The sequence below is a fragment of the Pseudochaenichthys georgianus genome, chromosome 4 (genome assembly GCF_902827115.2).
Source record: "Pseudochaenichthys georgianus chromosome 4, fPseGeo1.2, whole genome shotgun sequence".
Classification (NCBI taxonomy): Eukaryota; Metazoa; Chordata; class Actinopteri; order Perciformes; family Channichthyidae; genus Pseudochaenichthys; species Pseudochaenichthys georgianus.
Genome location: NC_047506.1, coordinates 21,658,421 through 21,683,017, shown reverse-complemented (window position 1 = coordinate 21,683,017; position 24,597 = coordinate 21,658,421). Strand labels below are relative to the sequence as shown.

The 24,597-nt window shown below is 39.6% G+C and overlaps 2 protein-coding genes across 2 annotated transcripts in view; one reads left to right on the top strand and one right to left on the bottom strand.

The window, feature by feature from the left end:
* Window positions 1-9,560: 9,560 nt before the first annotated feature.
* insl5a (insulin-like 5a) lies at window positions 9,561-11,615 on the top strand. Its single transcript, XM_034081931.1, has 2 exons — window positions 9,561-9,897; window positions 10,965-11,615. The coding sequence occupies exons 1-2, from the start codon at window positions 9,726-9,728 to the stop codon at window positions 11,117-11,119; spliced, it is 327 nt and encodes a 108-aa protein (XP_033937822.1). The 5' UTR covers window positions 9,561-9,725; the 3' UTR covers window positions 11,120-11,615.
* Window positions 11,616-12,244: 629 nt separating this feature from the next.
* sgip1a (SH3GL interacting endocytic adaptor 1a) overlaps window positions 12,245-24,597 on the bottom strand; it is a 66,821-nt gene continuing 54,468 nt past the window's right edge. Inside the window, exons 16-23 of the mRNA XM_034080597.2 lie at window positions 21,146-21,205; window positions 20,019-20,130; window positions 19,316-19,471; window positions 17,914-18,049; window positions 17,581-17,783; window positions 17,320-17,384; window positions 16,691-16,855; window positions 12,245-15,878 (exon numbers count right to left, since the gene is read on the bottom strand). Of these exons, the coding sequence (XP_033936488.1) occupies window positions 15,856-15,878; window positions 16,691-16,855; window positions 17,320-17,384; window positions 17,581-17,783; window positions 17,914-18,049; window positions 19,316-19,471; window positions 20,019-20,130; window positions 21,146-21,205 (920 nt within the window). The 3' untranslated portion in view covers window positions 12,245-15,855. The remainder of the gene's footprint in view (window positions 15,879-16,690; window positions 16,856-17,319; window positions 17,385-17,580; window positions 17,784-17,913; window positions 18,050-19,315; window positions 19,472-20,018; window positions 20,131-21,145; window positions 21,206-24,597) is intronic.

The following is a 24,597-nucleotide window of genomic DNA, read 5'->3' as shown; positions in this document are numbered from 1 at the left end:
GAAATTTCTTCATATACTTACCAATCCAAACACAGTTGGAACATCTTCTTCAAAGAAGTGATATTGAAAATTGTCTCAATTCAGGAAAAAACACATGTAATTCAGAAAATTATGAAGATATATGTAGTGGTAAAATGTACCATAATCTGAACGAAAAAGGAGGCCCACTTGATTGTCCTCATGGACACTCCTTAACACTCAACTGCGATGGTGTGCCTGTTTTTAAGTCATCATTGTATAGTATTTGGCCGTTACAAGGGATTGTAAACGAGCTTCCTTACACTGTACGCAAAGAAAATGTTCTACTCTTTGGCTTGTGGTTCGGCAGCAAAAAACCAAATGTTAATACATTTTTAAAGCCGTTCACTCTAGAGTGTCAGAAGTTGTCAACTGTGGGCTTCAAGTTAAAAATAAACGGCGTTTTGGAACAATGTAGACTTGTGGCAGCTCTTATGATGTGTGATTCAGTTGCCAGGCCCATCAGTGTGCGAAAAAGTACACGTCCCACCGTCCGGGACGTGTTATTTACAATATCGGACAAGTAGATCTTTCAATTGACTTGTCCGGCGGACAAGTGACGTTTTTCGCCCCGATTTATTGACAAATTATTGATACATTCAGTTTACAAAAGGCAGAACTCATTCGCAAATTGTCCGTGTCCGCCATTGTTCGTTTATAAATGTTAGTTTCGGTTCTGCTTGTCGATTCCTAAGGAAATGCATCTCGCCGCTTTCTGTACAGTTAGACGGGGGCGGGGCGGGAAGTGTAGCACCGTGGCAGGGTTGGGAAGCAAAACTCGGTTCCGAGTAGGAACAAATAACAATTGTCCGGTACCGGGATTAATAAGAGTTGTGAGGACAGGAGGCGAGGCCGAGCCCCGCGGGCTGCAGCTCTCTCTCTATGCTCCGTATCAGCTGATCGCTGCACGGTGCAGCTCAGCGTCTCTCTCTCTCTCTCTTTTTACACACAGCGGATCTGCTGCCCGTTAACAGCCTCATCTTTGTCAAACGTTCTTATGTTCTCTCTCTAACACGTAATGAAGGTTATTAAGCGTTTTAGCTCCTGTGTTGTTAATATTGACCACCATTTCCTTTATGAAGTGAAGCAGCCTCCCTGTCTGTGTCCTCGCGCTGTCCTCACATGCCCGGACCCCCAGGCTCGGAGGAGCACAGGGATGTCAGTATTGTTTATGAAGCAGGGTATAGAAAGTACATTATTGAAATGCTATTTATTAACTTTTACAAACAGTGAGCAGCTGGGCAGCTGCAGCATGTGTATTGCAGGACATGTGTAAGCGTGCAAGTGTCTTTGAGTTGTAGAAAAGCGCTAGGCCTATAGGCTATAAATATAATAATAATAATAATAATAACTTTATTTGTATAGCACCTTTCATACAGGGGATTGCAGTTCAAAGTGCTTTACATCAGTAAAAAACAAGACATAAAATCAGTGTAAAACAAGCAGCAAGAGCAAAGCATAAAGTGGGATAAAATAATTAAAAATAAAAACATGGGGAATAAAACAGAGAAATAGTGCAATGTCAATCACAGAGAATAGTGCAGTATAATAGTGTAAAATCAGTCAAATGCTTTGGTAAAGATAGGTTTTAAGCTGCCTTTTAAAAATGCCTAATGTATTGGCTTCCCTAATATTGTTGGGTAACATGTTCCACAGTTTTGGGGCGTAGTTTACAAAGGCTGCATCACCGATCTTCTTATGACTCTTTCTGGTGACCTCTAGACCTGCATCTGATGATCGCAGTGTTCTGGCAGGTGTGTAGTTCATTAGAGAGTCAGCAATGTAGCTGGGTCCTTGTCCATTTTTAGAGCCTTGTATATGAGGAGAAGTACCTTAAAATCAATTCTAAAAGTTACAGGAAGCCAGTGTAGAGTAGCTAAGACAGGACTAACGTGTTCCCTCCTTTTGGTATTAGTCAGTAGTCTAGCTGCAGAGTTTTGAATGAGCTGGAGTCTTTGTACATTCTCAAACTGCACCACTTAGAACTAACTAAACAATGCAGAGATTATTTTTATATAATTGTATTCAATAACCGTAAGAAATTCAACAGTATGAAGTGATTTGTAAATAGGAATACAGATTTGACTTAATGTTTTCATAAATATATTTTTCTCCCAGTTTGTCATGGGACTGATTTACCCTCTCAAAGAACCGGAATCGAGAACCGAAAATAACCAGAATCGAAAAGCAGAACCGGAATCGTTAAAATCCAAACGATACCCAACCCTATGTGTGATGCAGTAAAATGTTACCGCTCACTTACGTTAGCGGTGTTGTAAAAACTGTGGGAAAATGTAAAAAATACGATGAGGAAGAAGAAGATTCCAGTGTCTGTTTCCAGTGATTCCAATTTTTGTCAATTCTGGACAAGTGAAAAATGTATTCGGACAAGTAAATTGCCAAACTCACTTGTCCATGGACAAGTACTCTCTAAAAACTTTTTCTCACACTGCCCATTCTACAAAACATGACACAGTTTAATGGTCAATACGGGTGCAGCCTCTGTCTGCATCCTGGTGAACAAGTTCAAAAGGGAAAAGGTACTGTTAAGGCCTACCCATTCAAAGATGTTCCAAAAATGGATCATGCGTCAACCATAAGTGATGCAAGGGAGGCTCTGCATACCAACACATCTGTGAGGGGGGTTAAAGGGCCCACATGTCTTATAAACATTCCACACTTTGACATCATATCTGGCATGCCGCCTGACCATATGCATAATGTACATCTTGATATGGTTCGACAAATGGCAAGTATGTGGCTGGACAGTGAAAACCACGAGAAACCATATTATCTTGGGACTAAAGTGACCAAACTTGATCAACGACTCTTACTTATTAGGCCTCCTTGCAATGTGACAAGAGTTCCCAGATCTCTTCAGCAAAGAAGGCTAGTGAATGGCAGAACTGGTTACTTTGTGCTAAAAGGCATTCTGCCCCAGGTATTTTACCAGCACTGGTTAATCCTTGTCACATTCATGTTCTTACTATGCAAGGACATTATTACAACAGAGGAGTTAAAAAGATGTGAAAAACTGGTTGAAGATTTTGTCAAACAATTTGAAACACTCTATGGAAAGCAAAATATGTCATTTAACGTACATTTATGTCTTCATTTGCCTGAATCTGTAAATAATTGGGGACCTTTGTGGGCACATTCAGGATATATTTTTGAGTAATTTAATGGGGAAATACTTAAAATGTTTCATGGCACTCAGTGTGTTCCTTTACAAATAATGAAAGAATTCACATATAGACAAGTATTGCCTCATTTGAGAAATGATGCACTGAGAAATGCTGTGCCTGAATGCATTCAGCTGTATAACCACTTAACTGGTCAAAAAAGACTGAAGCAATTTGAAAGAGTAGCAGATCAGATTGTTACCCTTGGTTTGCATTATTCACGAAAACTTACTAATGAAGAGATACTAGCCATGAGAGAGAAACTTTCAGTCACTGCAGATACAATTGTGAAAGTATTCAGTAGACTTCTAGTCAATGGACAACTGTATTACTCACAAGAGTTCACTAGAGTAGTGAAAAGGAACAGCTTCACTGTTATGTTACAGAATGGACACATAATCACGATTTACTATTACATTATCATAGAGCAACAAGGTACCAGCAAATGCATTGCTCTTGGTAGAGAGTATGATAGATCACACAGTACATTGATGAATGTAGAAAATGTAGTTGGTCTGAAAAGACTATTGCAGGGCAGGAAACAGATCTTCGATGTGACAATGTTCAAAGGAAAATGTATGCTCATTGATCTACCACAATATGCAAGCCTCTATGCATGCATACCTCCAAGATGCAGTGGGGAGGACTGAAAAGTGCAAAGCTGGTGTATATTACCAAGCAAAATGGTGTCTATACTGCAACATGTTATTTCATTACATTACATTATCCTTGAAATCCTTGAATATTTTTTGAAATAGACATGACAGATGTAAGTCATTTTGATCATCTCTTTACCCCTTTTGCTGTGCCGTGTTAGAGAAGACCACATACTCATCACTAACACAGCACAGTTGAGAAGTGTTCACACATAAAAGCCTATCTTTTTAATTGTTGTGTGTGAGTTTCTGTAAAGCCTGCTAGTTCTCTTTGTAAAAATGGTCAGTGTTTTAACAGTAATTATTAACCTTGACTGTGTCTCAAACAATGCCGAAATGTGTGAACTGGGCCAGGAATGCCTTGAAAGTTCTTTGAAGTTGATATTTAAGAAGGTGTGGGATCCTTAATTACCACTCAAGGTGGCAACATCCAATGAAGCATTTTTAAATAGCATGCTTGTTTATATTTTGGTATTATAGCAATCATCAAGTCACAACTTGATGCATACGCTAACCAGGTTTAGAAATTACCATTGTGTTATATTCGGCATCAATTTATTGATTAGGTTTCTTTAGCTTCCATTTAAAAACAGTTGTGAATCTGTCACATTTTAAACAAGTTGCCAAGTTACGTGGGTGTGTACTGTATACATATATATATATATATATATATATATGTGTGTGTGTGTCTGTATATATTTATGAACTTGATATTATTTTGATGAATATCTGTTCAACTTTATGTAAACTCATGAAAGATAAATGAGTGTTTCAATACAACTATTACATATACAAATGTATAGTGCAGTTTTTGTTTTCATTGCAATATTTTTTTTTTTATATGTATCAATATATTGCAATATATTAAAATATATATATATAAGGACTACTTTCCCATATGGAAATGTATGATCCAGTATATTGTATTATATATTACAATATATTTTTCTTTTACATTTTCCGTTTCGAAGCACCTGATGAATGCTTTCTCTTTGACGGCGCCATAATCCCATCATCAACATGCAAGCATTTGTATTTGTTTCATAAGCCTCCTTAGTGATAAGTGATTAGTTGTGCCCTTTACAGTACATGCTCCCATTAGGCTACTTAATTAGCCAATTAAAGGGTGTCTCGTATCACAGTTATGCAGATGATATCCAGATATATTTATCTTTCAAACCCGTCAAAACTGAGAATGTAAACACCCTGATTACATGTCTGTCTCTGCAATTGAGGAGTGGGTGTCAAGCAACTTCCTACAGCTCAATGCATCGAAAACGGAAGTCTTGATCTTAGCGGCTGATAACATCCTCTAAGAGGTATAAGCCACCTGGGTAATGTTAGGGCAAACTTGGTGTAACCTTCGATCAGTCTATGCTAGACAAACACATCAAACTCCTGACCCGTAGGCCTACCTGTTTTTTCCACCTCTGGAACATTGCCAAGCTCAGGGGGTTTCTATCCAATGCAGAACTGGAGATGGCTATCCATGCCTTTATTTCATCCCGGTGTGATTATTGTAATGCTCTGTTCCCCTGCCTCAACCAAACATCAATAAACCGGCTACAACAGGTCCAAAATGCTGCAGCCAGATTACTCACTCGGTCCAAAAAAACACAACACATCAGTCCGATCCTTTCTGCCCTGCACTGGCTCCCTGTCCATCTCAGAACCCAATTTAAGGTAGCCTATTTGTTTACACATATAGAGCTGTCCTTGGCCAAGCCCCAGCCTACATTAACGACCTTATCCACCCTCACAGGACAACCCGGGCCCTGAGGTCCTCCGAGCAAGGCCTCTTAAGGGTGCCCCGAACCAGGCTAAAAACTAAGGGGGACCGTGCCTTTGAGGCGGTGGCCCCAGGCTTTGGAATACACGTCCCCCGGAAACTGAGAGCCTCTGTCTCAGTAGAGATTTTTAAGGGGCAGCTAAAGACTCACCTTTTCCGACAGGCTTTTGGAGCGTCGGAGGAGGTGAGTTTGTAGCTGTTTTTCATTTGTGTTTCATCCTATCTTTTACTTGCTGTGTTTTATGCCTTTTATTCTACATTTGATAGTTGTATTGTGTATTATGTATTGTATGTAAAGCACTTTGTACATTCGTGTTGAGAAGGGTGCTATATAAATAAAGTTTTACTTACTTACTGATTACATTGAAATCACTGTCAGAGAAGCCCTCACAGTTTTAAAGCCTTCTTTTGTTGCGGTGCTCCTCAAGAGCCTTGATTGTTTGCTTGGATGTCATCGATGCTTGCCTGAAGACCTGCATTTTTGCCTGGAGTGCTTCTTCATCTTTACCTCAATGCCATAGCTTTTGACTTGGAGATCATTGTTTTTAAACTGAAGTATAGGTCCCTTTATTGGTCATCCACAATGATACAAATATTCATACATGACAAGAAAACATAACATCAAATAAATAGGTTTCTCCTTCTTGTCAGGTCTAGCTATATGAGGCTGCATTGATTTAGAGCCACTGTGTCACATGACATGGAAGCTATTGAAAATAAATTAAATTCTTAATTTAAAACGTTCAATAAAATAAATATTGGACTGAAATCCAGTATGAAGTGTAATAATACAATGACTCACTAATTTGAATCCACTGGTACCTGGCACATCATAAAGGTATGCCACATAGACAAATTATTCCGGGGCAAGATGGCACAGAGGTATTGAAAATAACAACAGATTTGTGGAAATGATGGTTCCTAACTGAAACCCCAGAGGACGCAGTTCAATCCAGAGCAAATGGCTGTCAAATTTCAAACCCAAAAAAAAATTCACCGTCACAAATCAGCTTTAGACAGACACTTGTATGGAAGAGGGCAATACGGTCAAACTGAGGAAATAATATGCGATTGCATTATTAATGTTATTTGAAATAAAATGAGTATGCTATAATAATTAAAGACAAAGTGAAGAATACATTCAACTTTTAGAGTTTTGAGCTTTGGTATAGATCGTTTTTATTGAACATACTACAATTACAATCATGTAATCTTACCTTTTGTTGACATTATACTGTACTGCAATCTGTTTTAGTGCACTCTAACTGGCTTAATAGCATTTTATGTGAGTCAATGAAACACGGACACCTGATGGCCAGCTCACACAGCAAACAGAATTTCTCAGGTCGCAGGTCACAGATCGATTAAAGACACGCACGCGCGCGCGCGCACGCGCGCGCACGCACGCACGCACGCACGCACACACACACACACACACACACACACACACACACACACACACACACACACACACACACACACACACACACACACACACACACACACAGCCAATTAGGATTGATCCTGTTCCATCCATTTAACTCGAGGCTCTTGTTGTAAGATTTGGTTCTAAGAGAAATGGGCGACTGCTTGTCTCGTTCAGAATCCCATTAGGGTGGATCTTATCTGCAAACAACTAACTTGCCTGTTTGGATTTTAGAGTAAATATAACATTTTTACTGTTATAAATACTTATTTCAAGGTTTGGAAATGCAATTAAAAAATATATAGATGTGATTTTAATTTAACTATAATTTTTGTTTCACAATGAAGTGAGTTTTGCGAATGATACTTCAGTTAAATCATTCATAGAACATATTTTGACAAAATTAATCAGGTTCTTATTAATGATATAATTTGAATACCAGAAATGCTCTGTTGAGTTTCCTTGATAGAACATTCACCATTGTTTATTATAAATACTATTATATTTGCATCTTAACCACCAGGAACGTTGCTTTGACTTGGTAATATTAAGGATATTATAAACCACATACACACATGCATTTCTCTCAGGCTGAATTTTGATCCGAACCCTTTGTTGTTGATTATGGCAGCTGGGCATCCCCATCCCCCATTCAACAAATGTCTTCAATTGCACTTTAGTTAGATCGTCATAAACGTGTGTAAACGACATTCAACCCCTGCCCTGGAAATCTTCATGTTTCAAAACTGAATACTGTAAACATGTAGGAGTTTTGTAATTAAATAAAAGACAACAACTACCCACGGTAATGGGAGGGAACCTTTTTCTTTACTCCAGCTGCTGATCAGTTTGCTAAAACCAAGTTTCTGTTATGTCAAATTGCATAAAACACTCTTCTTGTTTGAATTCAAATGAAAAACCACGGATTTGACTCAAGGCACAACATCAGCAATCAAAGCTATAGCGTTTATTTAAAGAGTACCAGAAGCACTTGTTTACAGGTTGTTAGTTTGACATGTCAGTCAGCCTGCTGATTCCACGTCATTTAGGCTTTTTAAGGTCATTTTCTTCACCTCTCTTTTAGTCCGTCATTGAGGACAGTCAGACAAACCTGAGTTATTATGACGAGAGAAGCTCTCATTACAGCTAATAATGCACATCAGATAAAAAAAATACAGAATTCATACCTCAGATCCAAATGTAAATACAATTTTTTCCCCAGCCTCTTTTTGAGTATACTTCTGAGAAACCTTACAGAAAACTGGGAGCCAGAGCAACATAAAAAAGACAGACAACATGTTAGTCATCCATCCAGTCTAAATGAATACACCTGTGTCTGCTAATTCTGCATGATAACCTCACCTCAAAGAAATCCCAAATGAAAGTCCACTCACTGGCTTTTTGCAGAGATTTTAAACGTATCACAGAGTCTTCATCAATGTAGGAGATGCTGCTCCATTTCAGCATAAGAACATGATGTTCACTGACCCATTACCCTCGCATTGGTTTTTCCAATTTAACAATGGCTGAATCAACAAATTATATTGTGCAAAGTTCAGTCAGTTATCTTATGACCCATTTCACCTTTCAGTAATCCATTGTTAAAGAGTTATAATAGTGTAATTAATGCTACAGATCTCTAACTCATTGATTTAACTCTCGGCCTTATCCCAGAAAAATGCATATTGTGTTATTTGTGTTACTTCTTATGACGTTTAGTTAAGCTCCATTACTCTGCTTGGCATTTAAATCTACACATTTTTCTTTCCAATTTAAAACAACAATGACAAGATTTCAAATAACTTCGAATGTTTAAAGCAATCCATTTTATTATCTATTTCAGAAAATGTGGTCTATTCTACTATTAATTTGTGGTTTTCTACTACTATAGGGACAACCAAACAGCCAACTGAACATAATATAATTTCATTGACATCCTAAGTGGGACCTCCACCGCTAATGATCGAAATGTCCAGCTGAGTATCACACCGCGCCATCAGCAGCACCGTAATGACCCTCATGATGGGACTGTCAACATTGACTTGTATCCTCTCATATGGACCCAAACTGCTGTAAAGACAAAGACGACGGGCCATCGAATGTTGTAAACAGATGAAACACCTGTTTGGGAATCACTTTGCATGACTTAATTAGCCTTACAGTGCAGTCGGTGCAATCGCAGCCTTACATCACATAATCACAGAGGAGGCAGCAATCATTTAATGTGATAGTCAGTTGAAGGTTGTAAAAGGCTAATGCTCCTCTCTCTGTCATAGATGATTGACATTGGTATTGGTGGAGATGACCGGAAACATAAACAGACTTGATTGTCATGATAGAGTCAAGTCTCTGTGTCTGTGTGTGTGTGTGTGTGTGTGTGTGTGTGTGTGTGTGTGTGTGTGTGTGTGTGTGTGTGTGTGTGTGTGTGTGTGTGTGTGTGTGTGTGTGTGTGTGTGTGTGTGTGTGGTGATTGGGATGGGCCAGTAAGAGGGAGGAAGTGGAGAGATGCTGAGATTAATGAACTGAAAGGTGGACAGTATATAACACAAGGAGATGCAGGCATTGGACCAAGAAAGAAGGCTCAAGGCGAGATAAAGGAGCAGCTAAACAGACCGGACCCCTAAAGAGAAAAGCTCCTCTGTCAGTTATCCAGCATGCGTGCTCTGGGGGTTTTGCCTCTGCTGTTGTGTGCAGTGGTGTGTGTGCTCCAGGTGAGAGCTGAGGTGAAGGCAGTGAAGCTGTGCGGACGAGAGTTCCTGAGGGCCGTCGTTTACACCTGCGGAGGCTCCCGTTGGAGGAGATTCCTCAGTGACTCAGACATGGACGGTGAGACAACCTCTTTTTTTCTCAAAACAAATAGTGTTAGTGGTTGGTGATGAAGACAAATCTAACATTTTAGTTTGGTTTAGACACAGACAAGGATGAATAAGGCAGAACAACCTTTAACTTGTTGTTCTTCTGTGTAAATGTGGCCTTAAAAAGCTTCAGAAATGTTGAAGTCTGTGTTAAAATAATACCCTGCTGTCTATGAATATGGGGACAGGTTTTGCTGGCAGTAAGCATTTATGCTGATCATTATAGGGTCCTTTCGTCATACGCTTTAAATGTTAACGATAGGGGACAACATCTGCAATCCTCACTCAATGCAAACATGTATTGAGCCATTTATCTGAATGTTTGAGGATACAGCTGTTTGAGTTACACACATTTAGCTAAAGTTAAAACTTCATTTCATTCATAGCTTTTTAAGTTGTGAATTTTACTGTGACTCTACTTCATACTGTATACTGTAAATATCATCCTAATAATAATCTTTTATGTTGTAAGAGGCCTCTCGGTCTTTGAAAGTAACCAATAATATCCTTAAATCAATGCAAAAAAAGGTAGTCATTGTAAGGAGCATGTACAATGTATAGCCTACTATTAATTCTGAGGCTGCCGAGCAGTGGGTGTGCAGACAGACAGGTGCCCCAGCGCAGAGACATCGCCTGCTCTTTTACCTTATTAGTGATGAGGATCCCACATATCATGATTAAATACACACAGTGTGTTCCCCGGCAGCAGCCTCTATCTCTCTCCTTACTGCCTGTCACACACAAACCCCGTTAGCCTATCAGTCGTGCTGATTAGAAAGAGTAAAGTGACACTGGAGAAGACAAATGGCATGGAGCTAATCTGTGCAGTCATTTAGAGTGTCCTTATTTAATGGGAACATAGACCTTAATTACATAAGACTGATCTGAAAACAGTCCGACGTCTATCATTATGTTGTTAAGTGTGATACTTGGAAAACTGACATTTGCAGAGGATAAGTGTGAACCTGGTTATCAGACTGCATTTCCACAATGTGTTTTACGTCAAGCTGTTTCTTTACCACCCGTTCTGTTTTGTAGTTCCAGGTTTGCCCACAGGGGAGCAGAGCAGTTTGGAGAGGCTGACCAGAAGCATCCCGGGCTCGGAGTTCTCCAGACGGGACATGAACAATGTGCTGACCAGCGTGTGCTGCCAGGTGGGCTGCAGGAAGAGCGACCTCACCTTCCTCTGCTGAGGCCAACCCCCCTCTCCTCTTTCTCTCCAAAGGACTCTGCTCTTTACCATCTCACCTTAGAAAATCAATCAAAGTACTGATGTATAAACAACATGATCACTGTATGTACAATAATGCTTATAGCCTTTTTTTCTAATTGCTTATGATATTTTCTCTGAGATATTAGAACTTGTAAGGTTTGTTGATGTGAATGTGGAGCAAATCTGTTAACATGTCTCTGAACCTGAGCTGGAAGATATGTGTAACCATAAAACTATATATTCATTAAAAATATAATTGAAACTACTGTATGAGAATTAGGAAACTATGTTAAGGTTAGTGCACTCAGGGACTATATTACCTCCCCCTCAGAGAGGACAGATATTAAGTCTGGGTTTGTGTCCCGTATGTCACCCCAGGGTTGCAGGTTTATAAAATGTCTATCTCTGCTTTAAATATATTGTAAGTAAACTTGCACTTTATTCTATCATTTCGCTTTTTGGTCAAATAAATGTTATTGCATGCTTACATTTTCATCTTTTTAAAATTGCAGTTTTGAGCACTACATACCATGGTCAATATGATCGTCATAACATCAACATGTGACAGAAAATTCAAAATGGCAATGCTCACTTGGCAGTGTTAAGGCAGGATACTGTTTACCATTTTCAGCATCCTAGTATGTTAGCACGCTTTGTTTACAACTAGCATTTAACACAAAGGCTGAGGTGAATGTCAGTAGTTTTGCAAGTAATTGGTCCTAAACCAAAGGACTGGACAAATATCAATCTAAGTATCATGCATTTACCAGATATTGTGGGAATCCATCCACAGATCATTGATACAAGAGACGCTGTCATACATCACCGGCAATTCCTTGGAACTACACGTCAGTACAATCATTAAGCTAATGTTTTCACGAGTGAACATTTTGACTTGCTGGTCAAGCTAAATACACATTCAGGGGATCACTTAAGTCAGCAGGACTTATCATGTAGGGACCATGAACTTCTAGACAAACTTTGAAATCTAAACACAAGTTGTTCTGATATTTTTGTCTGGACTAAGATTGTTGTAAACAAAGCCGTCTCTAGGTGCTCCTATGTATTTTTGTATCTATCGAAATACAAAATAATACAATAGACATCCAGTTATATCTTTTATTGGTTTTGGAAAGAAGCAAACTAAGTTTCTCAGTTGATCTTAGCATTGTTATGTACTGTACAAACAGCTTGCACATGTGTTTGAGGTTAACGGTACAGAACCAAAAAGCATTCTGGCTTATAGCACACATAAACACACTCCCTGCTCTCTTCTCAACATTAATACAGGTAACCGACACTCAGCACAACACGTCATTTCAGTACTATCTATCATCATAGATGCCCCACCTTTCACTGCATGCTAGGCATGCAACAATGAATTACTGCAGGAAGAATTCACCACAGAGATGAAGAACTGGAAAAGACTGTTAAAATTCTTTAACTAGATGAATTGTCTGGCAACCAACAGACAGAGTGAGAGTAGTACTGCAACACGACTTTCAAGTTGAAAGACATGTTGCTTGTAGTGTAGTGGTTTTTGTAGTTTTAAAACAAATTCATGATGGGAGATGTGCGGTGGGTCTCTGTAGATAATGCTGTAGTGACTGTTGCACTGATGCTTCAAAATACACACAGATAGTTACAGCTTCCTGTCAGGCATGTGGATCCATCCAGTTCATTAGAGGAAGGACTGACATGACTGAGAGAAAAATGTTACTAACCCAATGTGGGAGCTAAATGGCACCAATCATCATCACCGTGCATCGATTGACTAAAATGCAACCAGAGAAAAATCTGAAAATACACAGTACTATTTTAGACCGAGTTCAAACAGGAATAAAACATTACATATTTTAACTGGACAGCCCAAAGGTGATGTTTTTATTAGCTAAAAAACTACATATATTTTAAAACTATGTCTGATTAAAGTACTCTATAATTTTAAAGAAATATTGACTTGTTGCTTATAGTCCTTTTTTCTAAATTCAGCCTAACATGCTTGTATGACGGCTCTGGAAGGACCATGATTGGTTGCATTTAGCAGGATGCCGACACACAGTACAGTACGGAGCTCTTCGGCTACACTTCACACACACTTTTTGTTCTTCGTGTTGAGTGTCAGAGCATTCAGGAAGTTCAACATCATCAACATAGTGTTTATTACACATTAAACAATATACTATTTTTTCATTTTTATCCGTTTTAAAAATATTCAGCTTATTCTCCTTAACAGAGGACTGACTGTCCGGGGTACACACACATAAAATACAAAAAAAAGCATTTTGGTCAACTTAACCTCACACCACAACCTCATTCAACTCATGTCATCTCACAGAGACCATTACGAATATGCAAAATAAAGCCATGGATTTAAGCGCTGGTTGGATGATTGGGGTTTTGCTCATGATATAATCAGGAGTTTGGGTATCACTGAGGGGAATGGAAACAGGTCAGAACTGTGGTCAAAGTTAGGGAATAATTGAATAGGTAGATGTGGGAACTGTTGCATTTATACAAAACCATTTTCAGATGAATTTGGTTTAATACTAACACAAACAAGCTGGTCCCAGTTGACAAATCCTGTTCCAGAAGTGGCACCAGTCACCAAACCTCATCACTGCTCCAGACGAACACTCATTGTTTTTGTTATTATTGTCTCGACCATATAAAAAGGAAAAGTTCAACATTTGGGAAATATGAGAATGTTAAATGTTAAGCTGGAGCCATGAGACGATTAGCTTAGCTTGGTTTAGCATAAAGACTGGACAAAGGGAGAAACAGTTAGCTAGGGTCTGTCAAATGTAAACCACAGTCTACAGAGTTAGCTTGAGCTAAATGCTAACTCTCTCTTTCACACAATTACAATGCTAAACTGATGATGTTTAGCAGATATAATATTTACTGGCAGTTTCCCCTTTTTAGTTTAGCATGTTAACATGCTAACATTAGCAAAGTTGCCCACATTACAAAGTTCAGCTGCAAGGCTGACGGAAATGCCATTAGCTTTTTCATAAACCAAAAATAATGGACCAGTAGTATTTCACCAAAGTTAAGAAATGTCTAAAGTCAACATATTTAACATGTTTTTATCTTGTTAAACCTGTTAAATCGCTTCTTTATGCTAAGCTTAACGTCACCTAGCTCCAGTCTCATGTTGAACAAACTAACATAAGTGGTATAGATCATCTTTTATAACTCTCGAAAAAGAAAGCAAGTATTTCCCCAAATGTCAAATTCATTGTTTAAAGGGTGGACCTCGCTAATGGGATAAATCTACATTAACACTGCTTTCACAAAGCTTAACACAGCATCCAGGAAGATATTTATATTTTTCTTTAAATATTCCCCCCTCACCCATATATAGCTCAAATCTTCTGTTGCACTTGAGTTAAAAAATTATATCTGAAATCAATTAAAAAATTATACCTTATACTGTACACAGGTTACCCAACTACACAGATAACAAAAAAAAGAGATTTATACCTTTAAAGTTTCTGAGTCGTGTGATACCATTCAACTTCTATTCTTATACAGAATCACATGTTTTATACAACAAATCATCGTCATCAATAAATAAAAATAGAATGCTGTCATGTACTCTGGAGTCTATCACTGCTGCCCTGGGAACAACAGAAAGGCTATCGGACAATACGAGGAGAACACCAAACGCCCTTTAAGATATATATTATTGATTTAAAATGACACTTTATACACATATTTTTTTCTGACGGAAAAACAGATTTTTCTTATTTTGCAACCAGTAAATTGATTGATCATTGCAGCTGCCTAACTAACTAAAAGCGTCTCCACGTTTGTGTTTTCAAGCAAAATAAAATTAACAGTTTGATTGACTGATCAGTGCATTTATATAAAAAAAAGGATGAGATCCAAAGTCATGTGACCCTGTAGTACCAGTAGGTGATGCATGAAACATTTAGTTTAGTTTTTGTAGTTACTTGATTCCGTTTCAAGCACTGACAAAAACATTTGTTTCCTCTAATTGCTCTTGACAACCTGTCGAGATGCACCCGCATTTGCATTTACTTGCTGGCCAAACAGCTGCAGTCAGGGCGAGACAGTGAGGACAACTGTCGCGTCCATCTCAGACTCTGACAGGAGGATTATTTAAATAGCGGCTTTTTCTACCTATTAATGAAGTCGTATAGCTTTCTTCATATCGTCTTGGGCCTTGCTTCAACCTAAACTCGTCTAACTCTGGGGTGTTAGCCCTGTGTTAGAGGCTGAGGTGTGTCTCTGACTGCAAAGATCTTATTTAAGGGTATTTTTAAGAGCCAAATCTTCCTGGACTCTGGACAACAAACAGCTTGTCACCCAGAGTTCAAATCTGGCTGAAATTCTTCTGTCAGGCAGCTGCAGTGAAACTTAAAAACAACACCACCACCACCACCACCACACATTGACCGCAGGAGGATGGAGACAGAGGCACAAACTTCAGAGGGAGGAAGAACCCAGGTGTCTCACTGCAGCAATACAGATGTTATGAAATGAATACAAACACAATAATTACATGACCTAAAACAGTTTCCACGATGCTATAGGCAAGTTATACAATACTGCTGGGTAGGCTGCGGTTTGTCATGTGGGTTCAGTAAGGGTCAACGGGAAGTCTGGTCTGGTGTCGGTCTGTCCTCTGTCCTCGGAGTCAGCCTCAGGCCACTTTCATTGTTCAAGTGCTGTTGTCAGGAGCATGGGTTAGTTGTCGGCAAGGTATTTTCCTGAAACGCAGGAAAGAAAGTTTAAGCTTTCACATTAAAGTCTGAGTGGATCTTTGACAGGAAATTGGTAACTGCAGAGAAGAGCTGCAACTATAAATACATAATACAAAAATTCAATTGATACAAATATTATAATTGGCTACTACAATTAATTCCAAATTTTTTTTTTCCTCTCAAGAAGGGAGAATTCCTACATCACCAGATTTCCAATGGAGATATCAAAAGATTTACTTGCAATAATAATATAAAAAAAAAATAAGAACGTATTATCTACCCTTGAAAAAAGTATCCTATACTTCAAATGTGCAATTTAACAGAGAAAACAACATTTTTAAGCAAACATTTTAATATTAATAAAATATTAAAAACAATTCATTTTAATTGTAACTGATGAAAAATCTGACTAATATTCTTAGAAATAATTCATAATAATATTTCGCACCAAACAGTGGCAGTTATATTTCTAACTATATCAAAAGAATAATTGACGAGATAAGCATGGTAAGCTATTAAAACTTCAGTGAAAGCTCATTAAAGTTGATCTAATGGACTATTGTCACTAGTTGACATTAGTGACAATAATAATTGGTGATCAGATCAGGGGTTCACAGGTTCAAACCCCACTGCAGTCAGCATGTCGTTGTGTCCCTGGGCAAGACACTTCACCCCAAATTGCTCCTGTGGGGATTGCCCACAGTATTGAGTATGTAAGTCGCTTTGGATAAAAGCGTCTAACAAGTAACATGTCATGTAATGTAATAATAATTACTGTTTGTTTTGGAAAACCTTTTGAGCTCAAACGCTGTACTGACCTGCGGCAAACCTCTTCTTGATGAGAGAGAAGCGGTACCCCGGCCCGGCCAGCTCGATGTCGCAGCCCGACAGGATGCTGCCCTCGCTGGTGAACTGCACCGCCAGGGGAGCCGGTTTACTGGGGCCCTCTGTTAGCTGGAATCGCGCCAACAACGATCCCACACCTGAGGGAAGAGCGCCAAAAATCAGAAAATTGTAAATCAGGCAGTTTGGTGAAGTTGTTGTAGCACCATTTTTAGACACAAGGGGGCATTGTTGACGTTTGGCAGAGCTGAGAACCACAAGTGGGCCCCATCTCTTCCTGAGGAGTATCATGTCCTACACTTTATTCCTGCAACCTGCTTAGCTGCACCAATGACTCTTAATCAGGTTCTGAGTTTAAAAACCTGAACTTTTTTTGCCTGTCACAACTTACATTTACACAAGCCTTTTTCTGGGGCCTTTTATTTCTGTATTTCTTTCTTTAAACACACAGGGCTACCTCCAAATACTGATGCAATCCTTTCTCTGCTGATGCAATCTGATTTGCTGGATACAAAAATAAAAACAGGACTCTCACCTCGGGCAAAAAGGCTATTTTCTCTCTATCAATATTACTAAATGCTAAATGTTATCATTCTGTACGTACCTCCGTTTTCAGATTTCTGTGAGATTTCAGGAATTTTCCAAAGGATTCTTTTCTGCTCCGCGTTCCTGTCAAGGTTACAAGATGACAAAAAACACATTAAAGATTGTGAGTAATTTATATTCAAACCATTTAAAAGTTTACTTTCAACTACTTTCAAAACCTGGTGTAATTATTTCTGTGATATATACAGTTTATTATCTTACTGCATGCTGCCCGGTAATATATACGGTACTCAACACTATAATAAAGTTTAGGCTGTACCATGCAGCAGGGGGTAAGACAGCCTGTAGTTTTGACACCCCTCCATCGACAGGGACCAGGAACTGGACGTTGTTTAGGGCCATGGGCGTCGTCATGTTCTCCTTGTTGTATTTGTAGTCTATCCTCAGGTCAGTGCTGGCGGGCTCACATCTCCAGCTCACCGCTAGATTCAGAGGGATCGACTGCAGCCCCTCCGTTGACACCTGCACACGGAAAGCAAACATTTAGGGATACCAACAAAATGTCGCATTGTTTCGATAGTTCATTTAAGCAGCAACACAATAAATCATTAAGCTTAGTGATATAGGTAGTCAAGATATTGGGTTACATGACCTGATACTTGAGCATGTCCACGTTGTAGTATGTCGCCTGAGGCTTCTGCTCTGCCACCTTTTTTAGATGGGATATCAGGTTTGGCATGTTCACCCAGAAGTCCTTGGCATCAGCCTTGGCTTGAGTGGTGGTGTCGCTGGTGGGGAGGCATGAGGAGAATTACAATCCAAACACATTTATATGTACCGGTGATTTGTGTAACATGAAGAATTAGCTGTGTCTTTATGTGGATAATGTATGTGGCGCCTAGTAAGACACTAAACCAAAGACTGGTTTGACTCAAACTTAAATGTGCAGTAATGACTTTGATGTTGCACTTCTTTTTCCACAATTAACCACAAGAGGGCCTTATTTACAATGGCTTTACATAGACTATTTAGTATTTAAGGTACTATAAAAGACATCTTGCTAAAAAGAGTGAAAGAAAATATTTTAAAAACAAGATGCTGTGAAATATTCTTTTTAAGGAATCATATGTAACAGCAATAGTTATTCCCCCATGAAGAAAAACATTGCTACCCATTAAATGGTGATTTTTGGTTAGCTTGTAGATGATTCATGAGTTTGAATTGTAATGTAACAGTTGAGTTTTTCTGAAAATAGGAACTTTTCACAATTCATCCCAAAGATGATCGACAAAACAAAACAACCCGATCTCTGTCCAGAGAAGTTAACTCACGATGACTCAAAGTACTGTCATCACAAGAGTCAGAAATGATCTAACGTTTACTCATCCCAGTTAACAACAACAACTCCTCCATATGAGATCATGAATATTTTAACAGATATTTTGCAGTTAAATCCATTATGTGCATAATCACATCTGAAGTTTTAAGTTAAAAACACTATTAATATACTGTTGTATATATATGTGGTTTTCTTGCAAATTTGATATCCTTTTTCAGTTCCCCCTATTTTAGATCTTGATATGTTAATGTACTGTACACATGACGTTTGTTAAGTAGGATTTGTTGTGTAAAAAAACATTAATATGATGATTATGAATAAAGCACAATGAATTGGAAAGAAATATAGCTTATGTGGAGTTTGAATATATTTATATTTGCACAGTTGACCCTATCGACTCATTATTTGAAGTTGTTTTGATGACATGATGCAACATGCTCTTTGAGCCTATCTCAGATGCTCTTTGGGTGAAATCAATATGTAATACAAATTACAAAATGCAGAGTGAGTATTTGATTTAGTTTTAAACGATGGTTTGGTTAAATTATAAACAGTTTTGAAAAGTTAAAACATTAGTGGGAATTCCTAAGCATTCATACTTCAACCTCATGTGAAGAGAATGCATTAAGAGTTATGTTCACTTATTTGGAGTTAAAAACTGTATTTATGGTGTGTTTCCGAGAGTGAGGTGGTGAGTTCACAGCGTGGTCTTTACCAGCAGAGGAGCTGGGGGTTAGGCAGCACATGCTCCAGTCGGCTGTAGTTGGTTATGCTGAAGGTTAGCACGGCGGGGGACGGGTTATTGGCAAAGTGCCGCGTGATTCCCGCCGGAAACGACAAAACCATCTCACCTATGATCTTCACAACACACCTTAGGGGCAGAGGAAGACAAGGAGTGTGTTAGAAAGAGAGGAAAAGACAGAAACTCATACACAGTAAATAATTGTTTTTTGATTCATTTGTTTTTCTTTCTTAAGTTTTAATTCTCCAAAAATGTCACAATGGGACAGTTTCAGTCAAAATTACACCGGCTGTAAAAAAAACAATAGTTTATAGAAATTATTTTATTCCTCTCAACTTCTCAACTTGCCTCAGAGCAATTTAAACAGAAACCCTGAGCATGTGCAGTGAGGTCTTAAAAAAATGCATTTATATCTGTTTAAATCTAAAGCATTGTGTGGTATGAATAGTCTCTAACTGTATAAATACTTTTTAGAAATATGAAACAGGAAGGCAATTAATTACATTATGACCAACTCAGGCATTATCATTCACTGCATAAGCAGAATTAACAAGCTCTTTTCCCGACAGCCATACACAGAAAAGGGCAGGGAAATGGCGATCTAGGTCAGAGAATCCCACTGTCCTCCCTGATGTCAGGATGTGCTGTAAATGTGAGCAGATATTTGTCGACCTACTTGCTTGGGTCAGCTCCTTTAAAGAAGGCGTTGACCGTCTCTGTGAACGCAGCAGCAACAGGAAGAGTGTCCTGAGCCCCCATGGTGAGAGGACTGGGCCCTCTAGAGCAGCCTGAGGGCAACACACACCCATGCACACACATGTTAAAATAGTCTGATTAAGGCAAGACACACACCCAACCATTGTTCATAATTAGCAATCCAATTAACTGAATGAGTTGCTATTTACTGTCATTATCTGGTTGTTATAGCTAAAGTCAGAGCTACATGAAAAATCTATGTATTTTAGCTTCGACACAAACATGTATGAAAAAAATACATAAGCCAACAGGGGTCAACAGATTAAGAATAGATACATGTTCCAAATCCCCCAACCAGGACTCTACACTCTTCCTAACAAACAGTGTGCGGATGAAATGAAGAACAAAACACACTGTGTGCAAACTACCGGGATGAGATGACACCTTAAAAGAGTTTGAAATGAGAACAATGTTGGCGTTAGTGAGGTGGCATGAAAGCAGCAGGTTAGGTATGAAGAGGATAGCCATTTTCTCTCTGCTCTTTGACTGTGAAGTTGTAGAGTCAAACAGAATTACTTCAAATAACTTATGAATATTTACACAGTACGTTTCACACAGACTTCTATTTGAGTGAGGTACTGTAGAAGGTAGATGAGAAAGGGAAGACAGAAGCAGACACAGAGAGAGACTGAGAGAGAGATGTGCATGCTTTTTCAAGCATGCCGTTAAAGCTAAATTATTCTGACAAGATCAAAGAAGGTCAGAGAGCCCAAAGATCAGACCAACAACCAAAAGGACAATAGTGACGACAGAGAGATTAGTAAAGTGCAGGAAGAACGATGACCTTTTTCGGAAATGAGAGGCAGTCAGCGCAGAGTAAAAAATGAGAATGAACAATGTCAGGAAGAGAAGTAAGATTGCAAGTTGACTGCATATGAGAGAGCCAGGAGTTAGCATGGCATGGGCTAGGGGTGATGAAGGGATTGCAAAGGAGGAAGAGGAAGGAGAGGGAAGGGAGGAAGTAAAGAAAGGGGCAGGGCAGGGGGTGAAGCTTGCACAAATGAGCCTCAGAAGAGTGTGAGCTGCCCTGGTGCAGAGAAAACTTACCTTCAAAGGTTAAATAAAACTTCCCTCTGTCAAACCATACAAGGGATGGCTGGTCATTCTCTGTGTGGGGTGGAGGGGTGGAGGAAGGAGGGGAGGTGGGGAGAGGAGGGGAGGTGGGGAGAGGAGGAGGGTGGAGGTAGAGGGATGGAAGGGAGGGTTGGGGGTGAGAGGGGGGAGAGGAGAGAAGGACAGTAGCGTGAGTTTTTACATGGTAGGTCTATCACACGTCACAGCTGAGTGAAACGTGGGGGTGGAGGCCGGGGACCACAACGAGGGGCAGAGACAGAGCATGTGACATCACGGTTGGAGGTTGTCTGTGGATGCATGCGTGAGGGTCAGGTGGGCACTGCTGGAGGCTGGCAGTGTTACGACTAAATACAGTAAGCCTCTATCAGAGAGGAAGTCCAGGCTGTCGAAGGGGGAGGGGCAGCCAGGAGTGACAGTTTGGAGGTTGCAGGTTTCAGGAGCAGCAGAAAATGATCTCTCTTCTAGGAAGCACTCGAGTGGCACTACTTTCTTCAGATTGTTCATATTACGTTGATATATTTAGGCTTGTCTCTCTGTGTCTGACTGTGCTCACATTTACCTCCAGCCCTCTATGATTATGAAACAAATGGAAGCAGACTGTCGTGTCTAAAAACACCCTGCAGGGGGGAGCTATGAGACTGAGACCGGAGAGCAGGGAGAGAGGATCTGTGGTGCACAGGGAGAGATGCTCCGTCCCAATGACAGGGGCTGCATCCTCCAGGGGACACGGACTGTGAAGGTGAAGTCTGACCTCACAGAGACCAAAACTAGCTTCAGTTAACAGATCAGTTCAAAGGACAGATACATTGCCCAATACCATCCCACTGCAGAGTATCGGTAACTATTTGTCTGTTGGCAGATATAAGAAAAATACATTTTTGAGAGTTTAATACTAATGTCTACATTTCAAAAATTTGCCAGAATGCTCTACAGCTATCATACCAGAGGCTTAACATTATCATATTTGGAGCAACAGTCACGAGTCATTGTGTAAATGTGTAATTTGACAAAACAGATATTTAAATGACTTCTTGCCGCTCTTAAAAATCTTTTTATTTCGTTTTTGTAAAAGCAAGCTGATGTACGGATGGATATATTTGGTATATTGTTTCGACATAGGTACATCAGTCTGACAATTTTAGGAAAAGCCTACATTCACAGAATTAAACTGCAAGACAAGCATGACTTTTCATAATCTGCATGAAAAGAATTCAGGGCCATAGGCATAACGTATTAAATATAAAAAACTGGCCTTACTGGTGTATTCAAAACTACAGTATCTCTTGTGCAAACACCATTCCAATGATACAAATGAAAGAGTGCTACAGTATACAAAGGAATGGCCATTAGCCAGTACAGCATTATAATGTTTTTTTAATATAATTATGGTGGTAAACTCAGATTAGTTCCTCATTTTAGATTTGACAATGTTCAATTTAATACATATTGACACAAATGTGTATGGAAAGAAATATCTCAATATTAATATGTTCCGATCATGATGTTCTGGTTCTACAAATTCAGACTGGGGGATCCAGGCCCTGAACTGGGATTCAACTGCAGTGTGAGTGGAACTATTATGATCAGGGATTGTCTTAAAATACGGCACGATTTCCCAAATAACAAAACAAAAAACCAGGACTCTTCTAAAGTTCAATGTGAGCCTGTACCTCGTATAAGAGCAGGCTTGTTCTAGTCCATACTATTGTTTCCATGCAGGTTCCCAGCGGTGAAGATGTGTTGTTGAGTGAGTGGACTAAGAGAGTTGTTAGGTGATGAGAGCAGTGTGGTGCCTCACGAAGAAAACAAAAGGGCAGGTGTTCTGAGTGAGAGCGCGGGGCTTTTCAAGTTCTGTTTTTCTTTGGCTTGAGAGTGACAGGTGTGACAGGTGGGCGTCAGGGGTCGAGTGTGGGGGTACACCGAGGCTTTAGTGCTGGTGAGGATTGGGTTGAACCTGAGGCTGTGTCGTGCTACTCCAGCGGTAGAGAGGATGGTATGAATACCAAACAGCTGCTGCCTGTCTAATTCGACCTAATTCTCATGCCAGACTTCAAACGACTCTGAGAGCAGCAGCTCTGATCTGACAGTGTGTGTAAGAGTGAGTTTGAGTTTGAAGTGTGTGTGTGTGTGTGTGTGTGTGTGTGTGTGTGTGTGTGTGTGTGTGTGTGTGTGTGTGTGTGTGTGTGTAAGAGTGAGTTTGAGTGTGTGTGTGTAAGAGAGAGAAAAACAGACAATATGGATCTCAAGGGCCCACATTTCAGGAGCTCTTCTACATGCTCACTGAACACCCAAACACTCAAACACACTCCTGTGGTGAGAGTGAAGGTATGTGGAAGGGTCTGCAATGCAACTCTCTACACACACACACACACACACACACACACACACACACACACACACACACACACACACACACACACACACACACACACACACACACACACACACACACACACACACACACACACACACACACACACACACACACACACACACACACACACACACACACACACACACACACACACACACACACACACACACACACACACACACACACACACACACACAAGGTTGCCATAGTGACATGGCGAGACAGCTACTGGTGCACAGTCATAAAACAGAGAGAAACGTCTCACGAGGGGGCAGATGGGCAAGGGGAAAGACACTCAAACTTTTTTGTAAAAATAAAAGTTATGCAACAGATGCAGCTTTTTGTGTCCCAAAAGCTTTCAGTTTTTGGCAGATATCATCATGAACTAACAAGAGAGATATAAGTGAGAATGAAAAAGAGAGAAAGAGGTTACTACTCAATGATTGGCAAATGTGTGGAAGGGTATGAGTCGGAAGAAAAATGTAGAAAAATGGTAATATCTCTGAAACGCTATCATGTTTAAACAGAACAGAATGAGCATGTGGCTTGTCCCTACATCTATGATCTAAACCTTAAGTAGACTAGTCAAATCAGTAGGTATACGGATGCTATTTTTATAAAACTCTTCTCCATCAAAACAGGCTTTATAAAACTATGCCTGTGAGAACGTGGGAAAAAGACCCAAAAAGGAGAATGTGTCAGTGTCCTTATACCGTCACCTTTTGACTGACATTAATTGAGAAGCACCAAAACACTCGGTGATAGACCTTTACCCTTCTACGTCTAAGTGCACCCTGGGTAAAGAGCATCAAACAGATTCTCCCCCAACCCGTCCCCTTTCCTCTCTCTGAGGGGATCTTTACTATACCTGCAAACGAATCAAAGTGTCTCTCAAAGGTGGGCAGTTTGTCTACATAAGCATCATCCTCTGACAAGCCAAAGGACAAATAAAGAGACGAACAAACGGCAAAACAAAAATACAGAGAGAAAATCAAACCAAGGAAAAAATTACAAAATGTAGAAAATCTGAAAGGCACTGCACACAAACAAT